The 18,083-nt window shown below is 60.8% G+C and overlaps 3 protein-coding genes across 3 annotated transcripts; all 3 read right to left on the bottom strand.

Moving 5' to 3' along the window:
- Positions 1-433: 433 nt before the first annotated feature.
- On the bottom strand, positions 434-5,210 carry BIN2 (bridging integrator 2). The gene is made up of 11 exons (XM_032204689.1): positions 5,133-5,210; positions 4,000-4,080; positions 3,766-3,820; positions 3,544-3,638; positions 3,300-3,395; positions 3,111-3,218; positions 2,945-3,030; positions 2,592-2,667; positions 2,066-2,148; positions 1,106-1,862; positions 434-565 (listed from the first exon to the last, which is right to left on the bottom strand). Exons 1-11 carry the CDS (start codon positions 5,208-5,210, stop codon positions 434-436), a joined length of 1,647 nt encoding a protein of 548 aa, XP_032060580.1.
- An 858-nt stretch (positions 5,211-6,068) lies between these two features.
- CELA1 (chymotrypsin like elastase 1) lies at positions 6,069-7,871 on the bottom strand. Its single transcript, XM_032204688.1, has 7 exons — positions 7,832-7,871; positions 7,629-7,711; positions 7,433-7,533; positions 7,066-7,188; positions 6,804-6,940; positions 6,412-6,557; positions 6,069-6,335 (listed from the first exon to the last, which is right to left on the bottom strand). Exons 1-7 carry the CDS (start codon positions 7,869-7,871, stop codon positions 6,069-6,071), a joined length of 897 nt encoding a protein of 298 aa, XP_032060579.1.
- A 2,359-nt stretch (positions 7,872-10,230) lies between these two features.
- On the bottom strand, positions 10,231-17,500 carry GALNT6 (polypeptide N-acetylgalactosaminyltransferase 6). The gene is made up of 10 exons (XM_032204864.1): positions 17,013-17,500; positions 15,917-16,089; positions 14,647-14,796; positions 14,303-14,537; positions 12,564-12,681; positions 12,256-12,456; positions 11,665-11,796; positions 10,752-10,853; positions 10,462-10,614; positions 10,231-10,344 (listed from the first exon to the last, which is right to left on the bottom strand). Exons 1-10 carry the CDS (start codon positions 17,498-17,500, stop codon positions 10,231-10,233), a joined length of 1,866 nt encoding a protein of 621 aa, XP_032060755.1.
- Between the last annotated feature and the right edge of the window lie 583 nt (positions 17,501-18,083).

The raw sequence follows: 18,083 nt of genomic DNA, 5'->3' as shown, positions 1-18,083 counted from the left end.
TAACCCCTTGCTGCCGAGGGAGCGGGGATCCCGCAGCAGCCCCGTGGCCACCCGAGCGCTTTGGGTGCGCGCCAGAGCTGCCACGCCTCACACAGGGCTTGGCCAGTGGGGTCTGCTTCAATTTGTGGGATTTCAGGGCCAACTGGGGCTCTTTTTCTGCATGGCAGAAGGTTTGGGGGAGAGGAGCAGCCAGCCTGGCGTGAAGAAACCAGCCCGACGCCTTCCTCGTGAGTCACCCCAAACCGCAGTGGCAGCCCGGCAGTGCCGGGGGAGAATGGGGAAACAAATCCCACCTGGATCCGGCCCTAAACCCGCAGGCAGGGAGCCCCCACGTGAGCCGGAGATGATGCCCAGGCATCCCCAGGCTCTGCTTTTTGGCAATTTTGGGTGGGCTGCTCCAGCTGTGCCTCATTGCAGCCCCCCGAGCTGCCTCTCAGGATAGAGACGAGATGCCCGGCGCCGACGTTCGGCCCTCGGTCGCCTTTCCAGAAAATTCCACCTCTTCTTGCTGCGTTTTCAGGCACCGGTGTCTGCCCTCTGCCTTTATTTCAGATGTGACGGGGGGCTTGTAAAGCGCGTTACGGTTAAACAAAGTTATCTGCAGGCAGCCCCATAAAAGCTCCTTCCCCTCCCTCCTGCCCGCAGGCGCTGGGCTCACAGGGACGTGAGGTTTTCGCTGGGGTCCTGGGGGGGGTCCTGGCTCGGGTCCTGCTCCAGCGCCCCGGGTGTCCCCTGCTCCTGGGGACACAGAGAGCGGGGTGACGCCGGGCTGGAGACCTCGTGCTTCGGTCGGTGGGGATGAAGCAGAGCCCTCGCTGCACCCACCTCAGTCTGGGAGCCAGGGGGGGCGGCGCTGTCCTGGATGCAGCCTCTTGATCCCTCCTCGAGGGTCAGCTCCAGCCCCATCTGCAGCCGGATGAGCAACGCACCGGGCTGGGACTCGAACCCTTGCCCCCCCCTCCACGCCCCCAGCCCCAAATCCCCTCGATGGGGCTGGAACCGCTGGGAAACATTTGCTGGGAGCAGCCCCCAGCACGGCGTCCTGACCCCCCGTGCCCCCTCGGGACACCAGCTCGTGGCACGTCCCCCCCCCTGCTGCTCTCACCTGCGTTTTGGCCACCTTTGGTGACACGTCCACCACCTCCACGCTCTCCTCCGAGTCGCTGTGCTCTGCCACGGCCCCAGCCAGCTGGCACCCTCCTGCCTCTGCCGTGGGCCCGGTGGCACCGTGGGTGCTGGCTGGGGACGGCGGGTCCCCCCCCGAGCTGTCAGGACGTGCGTGACCCTCGCTGTCGGCGCCGTCCGGCTCCTCTGTGGCACTTTTTGGCCCCTCTGGTGCGGTGCTGGCGGCCGTGGCAATTGCCTCGGATAAAATCAGTGAGGCCAGGGAGGCGGCGATGCCCTCGGCTCCTGCCTGCACCCCCCCGTCAGCCCCTGAAGCCTCCGGACCAGCAGACGCGAGGCTCCCAGCCTGGCTTTTGGGGAGCCCAGGGGCCCCGGTGCCCTTGGACACCCCCATTTCAGGGGACGGAGCTTCAGGGCTGAGGGCGGGCTCCTGGGACTCCTCGCTGGAGACCGATGCGGTTTCTGACGCAGACCCCATGCTCGCGGGGGAGGCTGGGGGAGGACCAGGGACGGGAGCACCCAGCTCGCCAGCGCCCATCTCCGCGGGGCCGTTGGAGATGCTTTCTGCGGTGTCGCTGCTGTCCTCGGGGGATGCTGCGGCCGTCTCCGCTTCCAGCACGGGCTCCCAGTCCGGGCGCGGGGCTGGCGAGCTGGGTGGCTCTCCCGGTGCCTTCCCTGGGCATGGGTACATGGCTGGGGGGCTCACGGGTGAGGAGATGACCAGAGAGCGCCGGTTGCTGCACAGAGGGGATTTTAAGTCCCTGTGAGCCCCCGAACGCAGCCGGATCCCCCTTGGGTGCGTGCAGCAGCACCACCGCAGCGCCCTGCACCGGGAGGTGCTCGTCCATCCCCAGGGACCCCGGGCAGAGCCTGGGGGGTGCAGCACCCATCTGCTCCCTTGGGGAGGGGGCGGTTCAGCCGCGTGAGCCTCCCCCTGTACCTGGAGACGCCTTTGATGATGAAGACTTTGCTGGAGTGCTGCTTGTCCAGTTTGCCCATCACCTCGTAGAGGTCACGGTTGAGCTGCACGGGCAGGAGAGAAAACCCATCAGAGCCCCCCTGGGAACCCCATGTGGGCTCGGAGCCCACAGCCATGCCCCTGGGCAGATCTCAGTTAAAAAGCGGCTGGTTTGGGACCGGAAAGCAGCCGAGGAAGTCACGTCTCCCATCCTTCCTCTCCCTGGCTCCCGAGGCAGCAGTCGGGAAAAGCTTCTACCCCAGTGCAACTTCCCAGGGCTGACATTAACACAAAGCAAGCAGCCCCCCCTCACACACACACACCCTCCCTCTATTTATCCACCACCGAATCAATTGATAAAAAAGCTTTTCTCCTAGCCCCAGGACTGCTGCCAATCTCAGGTTAGGCTGGGGGAGAAGCACCAGCACTCGCCACCCACCAACACCACCGACAGCAGCGAGCAGCGCGACGCCAGCAGAAGGGGGGAGGAATTTGGGGGGGGCCTCACCTTGCTCATCTCCTTGTAGAAGATGTCCCGGAGGTTGGAGATGTTCTGGAAGATGGTCACGTAGCAGGCAATGCGGCTGCGGGACACAAACGGGGTGGAGGCGGAGGGAGGAGGGCGGTGGGGGGGGTTGCGGAGCCCCCCCAGCCACGAGCACCCATCCTCAGGGGGGGACCAGAGGGACCTGGGTGCCTGTCCCGGGCTGTCCCCGCGGTGGGGGCAGTGCTGCCATCTCCCGGCTGTGACAGCCCCACGTCCCCAAAGCACCGTGGGTGGGGGCTGCGTTTCCTGCCCTGTCCCCCCCCCCAGAAGGTGAATTTAGGCAGAGCAGAGCGGGCTCGTCCCGTGCCTGATACCTGCTGTAGAGGACGGGCAGCTCCTCCCGCAGCTCCCTGTTCAGGTCCTCAAACACCGCCTGGGCTTTGTTGAACTCCTCCTCAGCCTGCGGGGAGGCAAGGAGGGGGCCGTGGGGTTCCCGGCGCGATGCACGACCCCCCCGACCCCCCCGGGCAGGGCTCCAACCTTGGCGATTTTGGCCTCGTCCTTCTTCTTGGCGTTCTGCAGGGCTTCGAGGTGGTGCCGGGCGCTGTCGTAGTCCACCAGCTTGCGGCCCCGCTTGGCGATGCGCTCCTGAGGGGTTGGGGGGGGGACACTGGGGGCTCAGCCAGCACCCGCTGCGTGCCGCGCCGTGCCACCCCCCCCGGGGGGTACCTTAATGTCACCGAACTGTGCCAGGTAGTTCTCCATCAGCCGCAGCGCCTGGTCGGCCAGCTTCGCCTCGTAGTCGTCCCACAGGAGGTCATTGCTCTGCGGGGACGAGAAGGGGACAGGGATGAGTGGGGGCACAGCCCCTGGTGTCCCCCCCTCGCCGGCTGGATGTGCCGGGCTGGCTCCCCCGGGAGCTGGCTCTGTGCCCCCCGACCCGCGGGGGCTGTCCCCGGGGGGGGGGGCTCACCTCTGCTATGGCTTTCAGCTCCGCGTGGCCGTCCCAGTCGGCGCTGTAAATCTCCTGCAAGGTTTCGGTCACTTTCCGGGAGCTTTCGTGCATCACTGCGGGGGGGTTACAAAAATTCAGAGCGTGGAAAGGCAGCGGGGCTCGGCCCCCCCCCCCCCCCCCAGCTCCACTGAGCTGCATTTCCTGGGGTCGGGGGGTGCGGGCGGGGGGCTTGCGCCCTACCTTTCACCGCGCTGACAAAAGCCTTGAGGTCTTTGTAGAGTTTGTTGCCTTCGTTCTGCAAATCAAATGCATTGGGGGGGGGGGGAACAGAACCTCAGCACCCCATGGGCAGGGGTGGTGGGGGCCAAAAGCCCACTGGGGACAAGTTCAAGAGGCTGTGGGCATGGGGACAGCACGGGGTGGCCCTGTCCTGTCCCCCCCCCTCCCAAGGTCCCCTCCGCTCCCCAGTGCAACCTGCTGCAGCTGGAAGTTGTAGGCGCTTTGCTCGAACTGCTCGTCCTTGGTCTCGACGGTTTTGCCCAATTTCTGCAAAACCTGCGATGGGGAGAGGGGAAACGCGTCGGCATGGAGCGTGGCTGAGCTCTGCCGGCCGGGGGGGCCCCTCCTGAGGACCTGATGGCCCCAGCTTGGAGCCCACCTGGGCTGGGGTTTGCCTTAGGGATGCAAAACCTCTGCACAAAACAACGTGGTGGTTTTTATTTTGAGGGGAAAAGAGTGGCTTTTGGGGAGCCAGGCCAACGCAGCGCCCCCACCACCCTCATTTATGACACCCTACAGGTCTGCGCTCCCCAAAACGTCCCTGCAGGTGGATCCAGGTGCAGGCAAAGCCCCTGGGCGCTGCCCCACTGGGAACCGGTGACGCTGCTGCGAGGAGGAGGAGGAGCCGTGGATGAAGGCCACCCTCAGCTTCCCCATCACAGCAGCGCAGTGCGAGGGGAGGCCAGGAAGAGGCTGGTCCCTGGAAGCGACCGGGGCCTGGTGCAGGCTGATACGGCTGCGGAAGGGCTGAATTTAGCCCTGACCCCCCGCCAGGAACCGCAGAGCTGCTCCTTGCTTTTTTTTGGGGGGGAAAAACAAAAAACACAACAGAGGGGATGGTCTCGAAAGAGCATCAAATCACCCCATTTTGACCTGCTTCCGCAGCCCTTCCCCCTGCTTCCTGCCACTACTGCAGCGCTGGGGGGGCCACCCTGGTGCCAGGTCCCTGCTGTCACCGTCACTGCCAGGGACAGGGGGACACGGCCCCAGCCCAAGGGACCCCGGTGCCACCTGTGCCCACCGCCTGGCAGCCTGCACCGGAAGATGTTGGTTTTTTTTTTGGAATAAAACTTCTTTTTGAGGCTACCAAATCACCCTGAGGGGCTTTGGGGAAAAGTTTGCACACCCAGAGCCTTGCAGCAAAGGTGAAGTCTGCCCAGGGATGCGTGCGAGCACGCAGAGGTACCCCAATTATCACCCCAAGAGCACCCATGGGTGCTGTGCGGTGCCCAGCAAGAACAGCCCCTCGGTGCCACCCTTACCCTCACCCTGGGAAAAGCTCAATGGGAAGATGAAATAAGGGATGTGGGGGGGGGGCCGGGCCGTACCTTCTCCTGTGCCCGGCTGAACCGCTTCTGGACCTGCTTGGCGAAGAGCCCGGCTCCCCCGCTCTTGCCCTCTGCCATGGCTGCAGCTTGCCGCGCGGTTTCTGCTTTCGGCATCAACTTGTGGTCGAGTGTTTGCTGCGGAAGTTCGAAACGAGGCATCCGCTGAGCACCCGGGCACCCCCCGCTGCGAGCCACCCCGAAAAAAAAAACGAAAAACAAGGGTGGGACGAAGCAGGGGGCATGGGCGCAGCCGAGCCGTGGCAACCCCGGCACGAGTTTCTGTTTGGGGTTTTAATTTTGCTTTTGGAGTCAGTTCTGCAATTCTCTTGATTTTTTTATTTTTTTTCCCCACCCCAAGCCAGGCTGGGGCGTGACGCCGTGAGCCTGGTGCTAACGGCACGCACGTAAATGGGCTTTGGCCCTGCAGCCCTAGGCGAGGCAAAGGCAGACACCGCATCCGTCCCCTCTCAGTGCAAAGAAGTTTTGGAAGACAAAAAGCTTGGGGCCGGGGAGAAATCCTGGCCCTGTCCCCCGCTGCGTCGCTGCTCCAGAGGGGCTCAGGGTTTTTCCCTTTGGCCCAGGGGCGTTCCAGCTGCCCGGGGCTGGTTGCTTCTTCCCTGCGGATCTCTTCTGAGCCTCTGTGCAAGGCAGGCGAGGGACCTGGCCAAAGGGATGCTCCCAAAGATGGGAGGGTGAAGGACGCTGTGTGTTTGGGAAAAATGCAGGAGGAGTGGGACAAAGCACCCTCAGCCTTGAAGGACAGAGACAACAGCCAGAACTCTTGATGAACAGAATTTATTGACACCAGCTCCAAGAGTTAAACAGCTCCGACTGAAACGCTCCTCGTCCATCACCTGGGCTGGGGTTCGGGTCCTCCTCCCGCGGCCGCTCAGTTCTGGGCGATCACCTGGGAGGAGAAGCACCACGGGGCTGGGGTCACCGCCACGAAACCCCCCCAAAATCTACTTCTTCTCCCACTGCCTCGCTAACATCGCCCCAGAGGCTGCCGAAAAGGCAGCGTGACCTGCAACAAATTTGTGAATTTGCTCTTACACTGGATATCCAGTTCCTGTAGGCAGAGACACGTGTGAAGACAGTGGGCTTGCCCTTGTAGTTGCAGCCCAAGCTGGAGACGAAGCTGGTGACGCCGTGGACCTGGTACTGCCCGTTCACGGCGCAGTGCAGGGGGCCGCCCGAATCACCCTGCCAGACCGAGGAACCGTCAGAGAGGGGGTGCTGGTGGGGTGCCGGGTGGGAGAACAGGGTGCTGGGGCCCTACCTGGCAGCCAGAGCGCATGCCGTCCCCGCCAGCACAGACCATGGTGCTCTTGACAGTGGAGCCCCAGTAGGATGCGGTGGAGCAGATCTGGTAGCTCACGACGGGCAGGTAGGCCTGCTGCAGCACGCTCGACAGCTGCCCGTTAGCTGCAAGGCAGTGAAGTGAGCACCTCTTATCCCACAAAACGCCCCCAAACTTTTGCACAACTGCATCCAGCCCCGGGGAGCCCCATACCTGGAGCACAACCCCACGTTCTGCGCTCTGGGACCTCAACTGACTTCAAAAAAAAAGGATTACCCCCACACCTCTTTTTTGCATTTTTTTTTTTTTTTTTGTGGGATTTGTGGGCAGATGTTCCCTTGGGCATCCCATCCCATGGTGGTGGCACTCACTGCGGGTGAGTCCCCAGCCGGTGATGTAGCAGGGGTAGTTGTTGGCCAGGATGGCTCCCTCCCGGGGCAGCACCGCCAGCTGCACGTAGCTGTTCAGGGTGGCAGAGCTGGACAGGCGGATCAGGGCGATGTCGTAGCTGCGGAGAGGATGCAAATTGCACTGCAGAGACCCCCCAGGATAGGGAAACGAGGGGTGCACGGGAAAAAAAAAAAATCCATCTGTGCTGCCTCCCCCCAGCAAATCCCTCCCCGGGTGCGTTACCCCAAAGCGGCGTTGCCGTTCCAGTAGGGATGGATGATGATCTTGCTGACGCTGAAGACCTGCTCGGTGCCGTCGCTCTGGTAGATGTTGTGGTCACCAGCAACCACGCGATAGGTCATGTCACTGCCAGGAAGGGAAGGCAGCACAGGGTTGGGTTCCAAATTATTATTATTTGGAGAGTTAACACAACGAGAATCACCAACACAAGCAGATTTCCCCAGGGACAGCCCTCCTTAACAGAAAGGTCAGCAAAGATGCCCAAGAACTGCTGCTCTTTGAGTGGGGTCAACCTACGCTTCCCCTCGGCAAGGTTTTTGGTGGAAAATGGCAGTTTTTAGAGGCGGTCGGGGCCCCCGTGCCCGCTCACCTATCCACGCAGTGAGCTGCTGTCATCACCCAGTTCCTCTGGATCAGGGACCCTCCGCAGGTGTGGTGCCAGCCGCCGCTGTAGTAATACTGCAGGGAGATCTGGGGGGGGGACATGGTGTGGGGTGAGGCGTGGGGGTCTCCCCAAGCGGCCACGAGGGGACTGGGACCCCCGACTGCTCCCCACGAGGACCCACCTGCGAGGGCCAGGCGTGCGAGCGCGCTTCGCTCCCTCCGACCACCCGCTCCGACCCATCTGGCACCGGCTCGGCGCGGCATCCTGCGGGCAAAGGGGTGGTGTTGGCAGCAGCCCCCCCGTTCTGAGAGCAAGCGGGGGTTAATCGTAATGAGGGTTCGTCAGCCGCTAACGAGCCCAAGGGCCCTGGGAGCTGGGACTTACCGCAGAGGGCGAGGGTGGCGAGGAGCAGAAGCTGCAGCATTGTGGTGATCACCTCGGAGCTGAGCCCGTTGTGTGACCAAACCCTTGCCTGGAGCTGGTTTTATAGGGGATGGAGAAGGAGGGATGGGAAGGAAAGCAGGTGGCTCGGCCCTATCGAGCAGCCTTCGTCCTTTTTCCGAAAGATACGGGGCCACGAAGGTCAGACTGGAGCCCTAGAAGTGCCAGGGACAAAAAACAACCTCTAGGTAAGTTATTAATTATAAACGTGTTTTTTGCCCCAATTTACACAACCGAGGCAGGATGCATTCACCTGGCTCCTGCCAGCAGCAGCTTGGCACAGCTGCCCTGCCACACTTCTCCTTCTTTTGGCTCCCCCAGCCACTTGCAGCAGCTTTCCAAGGCATCAGCAAAGCGGGATGCAGAGGCCTGACCCCAAGCCTCCACCGACTTTGTACGGGCATCAAAAATCCATGGGGAGACAAGGACGGGCTCTCACCTTCTGCTCTCTAAACCCCACGTTCATCCCAGTCCTGAGCCCCGTGGGTGCCCAACCCAAAGCTCTTGTATCAGATTTCTCTGGGGGATGTCTCTGATTGTTTTACCCAGCACAAGAGCAGCACTTGCAACACCCCAGGGTGGGAAAATGGAGACAAATGCCATGTAGGACCTTCACCCCCTACAACAAAAAATAAAAAAAATAAAAAAAATGCCACTGAGCACAGCCAGCAATGAGGCTGGAACCAGACAACTGCACGGGACAGTTTGAGGTTAAATGAAATGTCAGCATGGCTTCAGGGTGCAGTAAAAATCTGACTTCTGGCAAATAAAGAAAACAAACAAACAACCCCCCATGTACATATATATTTATTCCCTTTAAAAAGGAGACTGTTCTGGGGTGTGTTGGCAATTGCACGCTGCTCCTCGGGCATCCTCCATCTGATGAAACCAGCAGTGTTGGGGTTTTCCTCCACAAATGGAGCAGGTGATGGAAAACGGCATCTGAGATAGCAGCCAACACCTGTCCCAGGTTTGACAGTTTTGAAGGGGAAAAGAATAAAAAAAGAAAAAGGAAAGAAAAAAATGCACCTGCTCTTATCTCTACAGGATAAAAGAAAAAAGATTTTGTTCAGAAAATTGTTTCTGAATAATCACTTACTATTTTTACTGGTGCAGAAGTGTCACTGGTGTCACTGATGGACACCAGCCAGCCCTGCCCCAAGCCCTCCCCTTCCCACAATAAAGCTGAATCCCCCCCCAGTTCAACACCTTATTGCACAGGTGGAATTAGAGACGGATGCTTTGGCTAAAGGAAGTTCCCAGGGGGAGCTGTGGAGGGAAAGGGAGTGAGAGCAGGGGCGGGAGCGTGGGGGCAGAGCTTTGGGGCAGCCCACGGGGTTTTGGTGGTTCTGTTGCCGCAATGTGAAGGGCTGAGGAAGCACAGGCAGAGACGGGATGTCTGTAAAATAAATCATCTCTTTATTTCAGGTCGCATATCAAAGACAAGTTCTCCCTCTCTACTTCCAGGAAGGGTTTTTCTCCCCTAAATCGAATGGGGACAAAGTTCTGGCAGCTATGTAGGACAAGAGGGGCTCGTGCTCCGGGCAGCGCCGGGGGCATCGCTCCCAGCCAGACCTCACCTTTGAGACCCTCACTGGGGGTGCGAGCAGCCCGCGCAGGGACCCTTCCTCCTGCTCAGCACGAGCAGAACCTCACCAAGAAATAACAATCATGAAATCATAATTAAAAAAAATCATCTAATGCTTTTTCCCCCCCAAAATCAAGCCTGGTATCTAAGGCAAGACAGCCCGAAGAGCAGCCCGAGATCCCTCTCCCTTCCCAGGAGCAGGGATGCCCGGTGCTGGCAGCAAGGCAGGGCTGGATCCTGGCGGCCAACAGGCACGTCCCAGCACCACGCACCCAGCTCCTCCGCCTGGGTTGAGCCCCTGGTTCAGCCCCGCTGCAGGATTGACCCCACGGCCCTTTTGGGTTGCGTGGCCGTCGGTCATCGCCCTCCTCCTGGCTGCAGGAGCTTCCCAGCGGCTTCCACACGCAGCTTCTCGAATGCCCGATGTGAAGCTCAGAGTCTCTCCAAGGAGTCCAGGGGCCCTGGCATGAGTCCAGCACCTTCCTTCCACATCTGGGCACCAAAACACGCCTTTGGGCTCCTCCACGACCCCCTTTCAGGCTCCTTGCGTTATTGCCGTGCCCCCGAAATTCGCAAACGGGAGCGGTCAAAAGGCACAGGACTGAGTTCAAGGCAGATGTGAAATGCAGCATATTTAAGGCTTTTGCTTCTTTTAAATTAAAAAAAAATAATAATAAAAATAAACAGGGGGAAGTTTTGGATCCTGGTTTCCTGAGCGCAGTCGGGGCTGGCCGGGGCTCGATCCACTCGCCCGCTAGGTGAAGGACCAGAGCTGGTGGGGGTCCGAGGGGTTGCAGGGGACCATCGACGGGTGCTTGCCTCGTGCCGTCAAACACATGCGGGAGGCTGGGTTTTTAATCAGCCGGTCCTGGCCGAAAACAAAAGACAGTGCCTGGCTCAGCTCGCCCCAAAGGACAGGAGCGAGGGGTGAAGCACCCGCATCCCACAGCGCTCCCCGGGGACGGGGCTGGAGGGGGCTGCTCACCTGCGCCAGCTCCCACTCCTCGTTGGGGGGCACCCGCGTGGGCTTCCCCCGGTACTGGCACTCGCCCAGCTCCACCAGCCCCGAGCCAGCCCGCAGGCACAGCTGCTTGCCGATGTTGTGCCGCAGGTCCCGCTGCGTCGTGTACTCGAAATACTGCGGGGGGCAAGAGCAGGGTGAGGGAGGGGGAGTGTCAGCCCCTCGCCAGCTGCACCCCGATAAAACAACCCATGGGGGAAGCATGGAGGGGCTGCGAGAGGGGCAGTGCTCCTTGGGGTCGTGCAGGTGCCTACCTGGTTGCCCCCCATCCCGTGGCACGGGTACATGATGAGCGGTTTCCCACCGTGGTTGTTCTCACCGACATCCAGGCAGCTTTTGGTGCCCTCATTTTTAATCTACAGGGAGAAAAAATAATAATAATAATAAAAACAGGGAGCCCGGATGGAGCCACGCTCGGTGCTGGGGTCGCAGGGCACCTAAATATCACCGTGCAAACACGGCGCCGGTACCGGTGCCAGGTCCGGGTCCCTTGTCCTTTCCAGGACACCAGGAACGCCCGCGGCAGCGCCTCCTCCCCGTGGCTCAGAGCGAGAGCCGCCCGGCCAAAGTTTCAGGAAATAGAAGTGGATTTAAACCCGGGTGGGAGCCAGTGCCAAGCCCTCGGCGGACACGTAACCACGCTCAGCTTCCCTTCAGCCGGTCCCACGAGCCCGGGGAATTACACACACACGCAGACCACCGGGTGCCAGCTTGGAGTAGGGGATTTTTGGCAGCTCCCTCCCCGCAGGCAGGGCCAGTGCCTCATGTCCTGCCCGCCCCTCTCTGCCTCGTCTCTTGGCACAGATCATTTATTTTTTTGGGGTCCACCTGTCAATGCCCAGAGTTGATGGCATGGGTTAGGAAAACTTTCAGCTCGGGAAATTTTCAGCTGTTTTGCCTGATTTAACCCATGCGACGGCCCCTCCGGGGCCCCGAAACCAGCTCTGCTGGATTCCAGCTCCCAGCTTCACCTCTCCGCTGTCAGCCGGAGCCCGAAGCAGCCCCATCAGCTGAACCAGAAAGGCAGGGGCCCCTCCAGCACCCTGCTCCAGGCTGCCTTAAATGCAAAAAGCAAAGCCCAGCCTGCTGGGGACGTTGCTGCCACCACTCTTTGTAGCAGAGGGAGCAGCCCAGGGGGTGGCAGGAGCTCCACACCCCCCTACTTACCGCCCCATAGAAAGTGGGAGTCAGGTCGGGGACGAACATCTCGGGGTAGATGGTCTGCAGGTACCAGGTGAAGTTCTTGCAGTGAAGCTGCTCCCTCAGCTTGCGCCGTTCTGTAATGTCACCATACGTCTTCTATCGACAAAGTCACGTGAGAAAATTAAACTAACCTCCGAAGCCAGCCAGGAAACCCCCCCTGAGCCAGCACAGAGCTTTGTCCTCCCAGCTCTGCCACCGTCTGTCACATCGCCCCCGAGTCCCGCAGCAGCCGGGACCGACACAGGCTCTGGGGTCCCACGAGACACCGCTGGCCCCAGGCAGGATTTGGCTGCTCACACCTGGGACGTTCTGGTGTGAGAGCAAAGCCAAGCAGCCGAAAACCCTTTGGTGTTGTAAAAGAATGTGTATTTTTCTGCTGGAAAGTGGTATGGCAAAAAAGGGCGTTTTTTTGGGGGCTATATCCTTCCACCTGCATTTGTTTGCCCAGCTCTGGGCTGAGCACGCAGATCCCTTGCATCTCCCTCTGCTCAGGCCTGAGCTCCGTGCAGGATCAGGCCCCCAGGACAGCGAAAGCACCGCCGGCATGCACGGTACCTCTCTGGCCATCTGCGCAGCCTGCTGGTTCCTCCTGTAGAAGATCTCCTTGTAGCTGTCCATCCACACCTCGGCCAAGCGGACCTGGTTCCTGGAGATCACCTGCGTGCCCTTGGGGAAGGTGTGGGGGCTCTTGGAGCGGAAGACGTGGCCCACAACGGAGCAGGGGATGATCTCGAGCTGGCCCCCGCACTGCCAGACCTGCGGGGACGAGACGCGGGGCTCCAGCACCCCCCGAGGGCATGGGTGCCCCCAGATAAAGGGGCATTCCCCAGAGCCGTGTTTTAAAGAAGGTGCCTGGCCCTCACCCTGAAGGACATTTCCACGTTCTCGCCTCCCCAGATCTCCATCTGATCGTCATAGGAGCCGATGTGCTCGAAATAGGACCTGGAGATGGCGAAGAGGCCGCCGGCAAAGGTCGGAGATCTGAGAGAGAGAGAGAGAGAAAACGGGGGCTGGAAGGAGGCTGCCTGCACTCCCCTGTGCCTCCACCTGCAAAATGGGTTAAAAAAAATAAAAAAATAGCAGAGGTCTGAATTTTGGGGACACCACAGAGCAGCTGCAGCTCCTCGAGCTCCCACAGCTGTGGCAGAGGGGACACGGCCAGGACAGAGCCGCTGCCAGGAGGGGACAGCAGGAACGCGGTGGCAGCATGACTCCGAGGGGCCTCGCTGCTGATCCCCGATCCAAAGCGAGAGGAGGATATTATTACCGAAAACCTATCGCAGAAAAGAAAGGCAGAGATTAGCTCAGTGACCGGGCACCCTATTCACTCCTCCGGCTTTTCTAATCTGCTCCATCTGATCTTTACAAGAGGGAGGCTGGAACAGAAACTTGCTTTTATTCAGGAAAAAGGAGGGGGAAAAAAAAGGGGGGGCTTGTTGAGTGGCTGCGTTCCTGCTGAGAGGAGCAGAGAGAGATTAGACGCTGCTGGGAGCCAAACCGTCGGAAAAAGGGACCTTTATTGGGGCAGGGACGTCGCCCGGGTGACCTGTGCACAAAGCCAGCCCTGCTGCGGGCAGGATGCGGCCACGGCCAAACAGGGTCGGGTATCTCCCGGCGGGGCTGCTGGGGGCACCGGCCGGAGATGCAGAGGGGAATCTCCCCCCCTTTAACACCCCTGTGGTCTTGCAGCTCTGCCAAAATCCCCCCCCCGGCTGCTTTGAACGGCCGGGATGAACAAGGACCTGCTTTAGGGGGTTACCCCGACCCATTGGGAATTCTTTCTGCATTAATTCCAACCCTCACGGGGTCCCTGCCTGCTCGCAGGCTGCACTCCACGCACCCCACTGCTGTGGGTCTGCCTGCAGACAGCCCCAGCTCCCCCAGGGGAGGATTTTTCTCCTGCTGTTTAACCTCACGGGGAGAAGAAAACCCCATGGATGTGGCCAGCAGGCTGCAGCCTGAGAGCAAAGCAGCGTGCCTGGGCGCTGGGGGGTTTCTCTGCATGCACAACGGGGTGGGAAGAAAGAAAACCCGAGGTGTCTCTGCACAGCCCGACCCACAGGTAACATCCCCTGGGTGCTGTGCCAGCGCAGGCAGCCACTGGTGCCCAGGATTTCCAAGTGCAAGAAGATAAAAGGCAGCAATTAGCGCTTAATGAGAAACTGTGCAAGAACCAAGATAGAGCTGGCGGTGATTTAAAAGCTCTTTTCATAGATGTTTGTGGCTCTGCACTCACCAAAGCTTCCCTGAGGTTTCCCCTCTGCTACCTCCATGGCCCTGACCTTCCCTGAGCATCCCCTCCTGGGGGAAAGCTGCCCGAGAGGCCCTGACCCGAGCATCCCATGGGGGGGATCCCCTGGGAACACACAGCTTCACCCGCCGGGCCTCAAAGCTGTGGCTTGCAGAGAGAAAAACACCAGGGAAAACCCCAGCTTGCTGGGAAAGGAGAAAAATTGACCGGAGGAGCCGGCAGCTTCCTGGCACTGGACAGCCGGGGCTCGCACCCAGCTCTGCCACCTCGCCTGAGCATCGCCTGCTCGGCCAGCTCACTTTGCAGATTTTGGGTCTGGAGAGGATGCCAACGCCCTCTGCCAAGGCTTACTTGATGGGGTAGGTCTCGTCCTTCCTCCTCTGCCTCTCCCGGGGCGGGATGACCTCCCAGCCGAAGGTCAGGCTCCAGTCGAAGTTGCCCCGGCTGTGCTGCTTGCCGTACTGCACCGGCTTGGAGAACTCGAAGGTGTTGAGGTCGATGGTGGTGATGTCGGGGCTGACGACGGCCGTGGGCTCTTCGGCGATGCGGGACAGGAGGGGCTCCAGCCAGCCGTGGAAGCACTCGCCTGGGGGCACAGGGAAGGGTGAACCGACCTCGCGGGCACCACCGTCACCTTCCCCTCTCCTCGGGGACCCGGGGGCACCCGCTCGTGGGACAGGGAGGGGGGTACTCACAGTGGGCATCCAGGAAGGTCAGCACCTCCCCGCTGGCCACGCTGGCCCCCAGCAGCCGGGCCGTTATCAGCCCTTTCCTCTCCTCCTGCCGCACCACCCGCACGATCTGCAGCTGCTTCACGTAGCGCTCCAGCTCATCCTTCAGGTAGTCTGGGGGGGGTCAGGGAGGGAGGAGAGCCACCGGCTCCAGGTGAGTGGGGCTGTTCATCCCACTGGGTCCCTGCCCCTTGGAATTGGGGTAGGGGCTTCCCCAGTCCTGCTTGGACCCTGCACTCGGGTTGGGGTCCAACCATGAGCATGGGGAAACCCAAATCCTCCCTGTCCCTCCAGCCCAAGAGGTTTTAGTTGCTAAAAACTAGGCGGTTGATAAACCCCCGCGCTGCCCTGACCCGAGGAAACGAGCTCCCAGATCCACGCCTTGCCTTTCCCAAGGTCTTTTCCCGGCAGCCCGGGGAGAGGCTGCTCCTGCCCTGCCCTCAGCTTACAGCTGCTGCCCGTGTTCATGCAGCCAGGCCACAACCTCTTGGCCAAGGACCGGCCGAGAGCTCGCTGGGGCGGAAAGACAGTTGCACCCAGTTGCACCCAGTGTCACCCCGCGCAGAGAGCTTGGAGAGGACGACCTGTGCTTGGGGCAAGAAAACCCAGGAAAGAATAGCTGCTGCGTGAGAAAGCCCCAAAGTGCTTTTCCCGGGGATGCTGCCTGCTGAGCGAGATGTTGCTCTTGCCCCATAGGATGTCCGCATGCCCCGGGGGATGTTTTGGGTGCAGAAACCCCTTTATGCCAAGGTGCTGTCGTGGCACACGCAGGTTTCTGCGCCCTGGAAGCTCACACAGCTGCCACGGGCGGAAACGGAGCGTTTATCTCCGGGACAGGGCAAGGGTAAAGTCTGCTCCTCTCCTGACATTGAAACATGTCATTAGTTTGCTTTGGGTGTAACTAATTAAGATTGCCAAACTGCGGTGTAGCGGGTGAGCGAGCTGTTTGCTGAGGTGGCAAGGTGTTTGCAGGAGGTGGGAGGAGTGCCTGGGTTTATCCGGGGGCTTTGTTAAAAGGAACCAGCAGCGTGAAAGGAAAGAAAACCAACAGCACTCAGCAGGTATGAAACAAGATGGAAAAACACCCGTCCATGCCCTGAGCCACCCATCAGAGCTTTCTGCTCTTCCTCAGAGCTGCTCAGCGCCGCTCCCAGCTGCTCACGGGGTGGCAGCGATGCTCCTCGCCCCCCGTCCTGCAACGTCCCATGTCCCCCCGCTGCCAGCCCCAACCCACCGTCCGTGCTGGCGTCGTCCACCAGGATGATCTCCTTCAGCAGCACGGCCGGGGAGGCGTGCAGGACGCTGTACACCGTGCGCAGCAGCGTCGACCACGCTTCGTTATGGAAGACGATGACAACGCTGGTGGTGGGCAGGGGCGGGCAGCGCTTGAATTTCTGGTCGATGCACCTAAGGGGGGCGGGTGGGGGTTGGAAAAAAAAAAATAAAGCAGAATTTAAGCACGGCACGGATGGGACGTGAAGAACCAGCGGGGCAGGGATGCCAAAACAAAATACCCCTCGTCCCCCTGCTGGGGCGTTCTGCATGGTGAGGCAGCAGCACCGGCAGCCCCCGCGGCTCTCGGCTCGCCACCGCTTTGATTTCACTCGGTTTCTACCTCTTCCCCCCCAGCCCTGTCGCCGCCACCTCCGGTTGAGTGAATAACATTCCCGTCCCACCCCAGACCCGGTGTCCCCCCATTGTCACCGCTACACCTGCTAGGCACGGATAATCGCCTGCCGGCTTGGGGCTGGGGGGCCGGTCTGCGCACCAGGGCTGGGTTTCTACCTCCTATTCAAGCCTTTTTTCTCCAGGAGCCCCCCCCAGACCCACCCCCGACCAGGCAGGGGCTGGGGGCACGCTCTAATCCGGCGGCCCAGTGCTGGAGGGCAGGCGGTGCAGTCTCTGGAGCTGAGGCCGCTTCCTTCGCCCCCCTGCCTGGCCGGCTCTGAGGCTGTTCCACTCGGCTAAGAAAAGAAAAAGTCAGATTACGGCAGAGCTGGCCGAAATAAAAGAGGGAAGGGAGGAGCTGGGGGAGATGCTGGAGCCAGCCGGCCGTGGGGCCAGGAGCAGGTACTTGGGGACACAAAGAGCCGCCGCACGCTTTCACCCCTTGCAATTAAAAACCAAGCATGAGGCAGACAGAAATTAGGGGAAATTCTGGCTCCCCAGCCCGCCGGCCCCAAGACAGTGAATTTCTGCCTCCTGTGCCGGACTGCTACCCCACCAATAGCGGAGGCAGCGAGCCTCGCTTTTATTTCCCCTTAAACCTGCCCTGGAAGGAGCAAATGAAGACTCAAACGAGCCCAGGGCTGCATGGAGGGGGCTCTTACTCCGGCGGGCGGCTGTCGGGTCCCAGCGCTCGCTGGAGGGAGATGCGGTCGCTGGCGAAGGCGTTGAAGCAATGCTTCTCGTAGCCCCGCTCCTTCTCCTTGGTCTCCTCCGGTGTCCACTGGTCCTTCTTGAAGGCTTTGCCGTCAGCTCCCGGGCTGTTGGGGTCCTGGGGGGGCCGCTCCATCAGCGGGCGCAGCTCCGCCGCCGTGTAGAAGCCGGGCAGGCAGGAACGGGCGCTGCGGGGCGGCTCCTCCGGCTGCACCGGAGCCCCGATCTGCAGCTTGGGCATCGAGTCCCGAATGTTGTTGACCGCCCCCAGCATCAGGTCGATGACCTGGTCCTTCCCGTGGACGATGTTTTTCAGCCAGGGCTCCTCGCTCGGGTCTCTGTCCCCGACGTCCCTCTGCAGGATGAAGAGGAAGAGGACGAAGATGGCGCCCACCAGAGCCACCTTCAGCGGGCTGTAGCGTCGCCGTAGGAGCCTCATCCTCCACGGGGCGGCCGCGCCGTCCTCCCACGTGTCAGCGACGTGTGTTTAGGGACACGGGGTCTCCAGGCACTTCATGGTGACGTGCTGTGCTCTGCTAGCCTGGGGAGGAGGAAAAACACCCGCAGGTTAATTCCCAGACCGCAGTCAACAGGATGCACTTTGGCTGCGATATATAAAGTTCACTCTCCGCGGGGCAGCGAATGAGTCTGGCTCTTGGCATCGCTGCCAGCGAGCGGAGCCTCTCCCATGTGGCACCTCCCAGTCCCTCCAGCCCACAAACCCACGCTGAAAATAAAACCCCACACAAAAAGCGGGGCTTGAAGGAGGCTGTGAGCTGTGCCGGCTGCTGCAGCATCACCCCGCAACCCTGCACGCGGGGAAGGAGCCACACAACGGAGCTAAAAGAGCCACTAACTTCCCTCTAATATCCCCAGTTATGCAGAAAAAGCCTTTCCCAGATACTTTTCCTGCCTGCAGCATCGCTGGGAAGGAGAAGATGTGCGAGTCCCCCCCGAGCTTCGCTTTTTGCTGAAGGGGAGCAGCAGGTCCAGCGCCTGGCTGAGCGCTCCACGATGCCGCC

This window comes from Aythya fuligula, chromosome 29 (genome assembly GCF_009819795.1).
Source record: "Aythya fuligula isolate bAytFul2 chromosome 29, bAytFul2.pri, whole genome shotgun sequence".
NCBI lineage: Eukaryota > Metazoa > Chordata > Aves > Anseriformes > Anatidae > Aythya > Aythya fuligula.
This window is presented reverse-complemented; position numbering and strand designations above follow the sequence as displayed.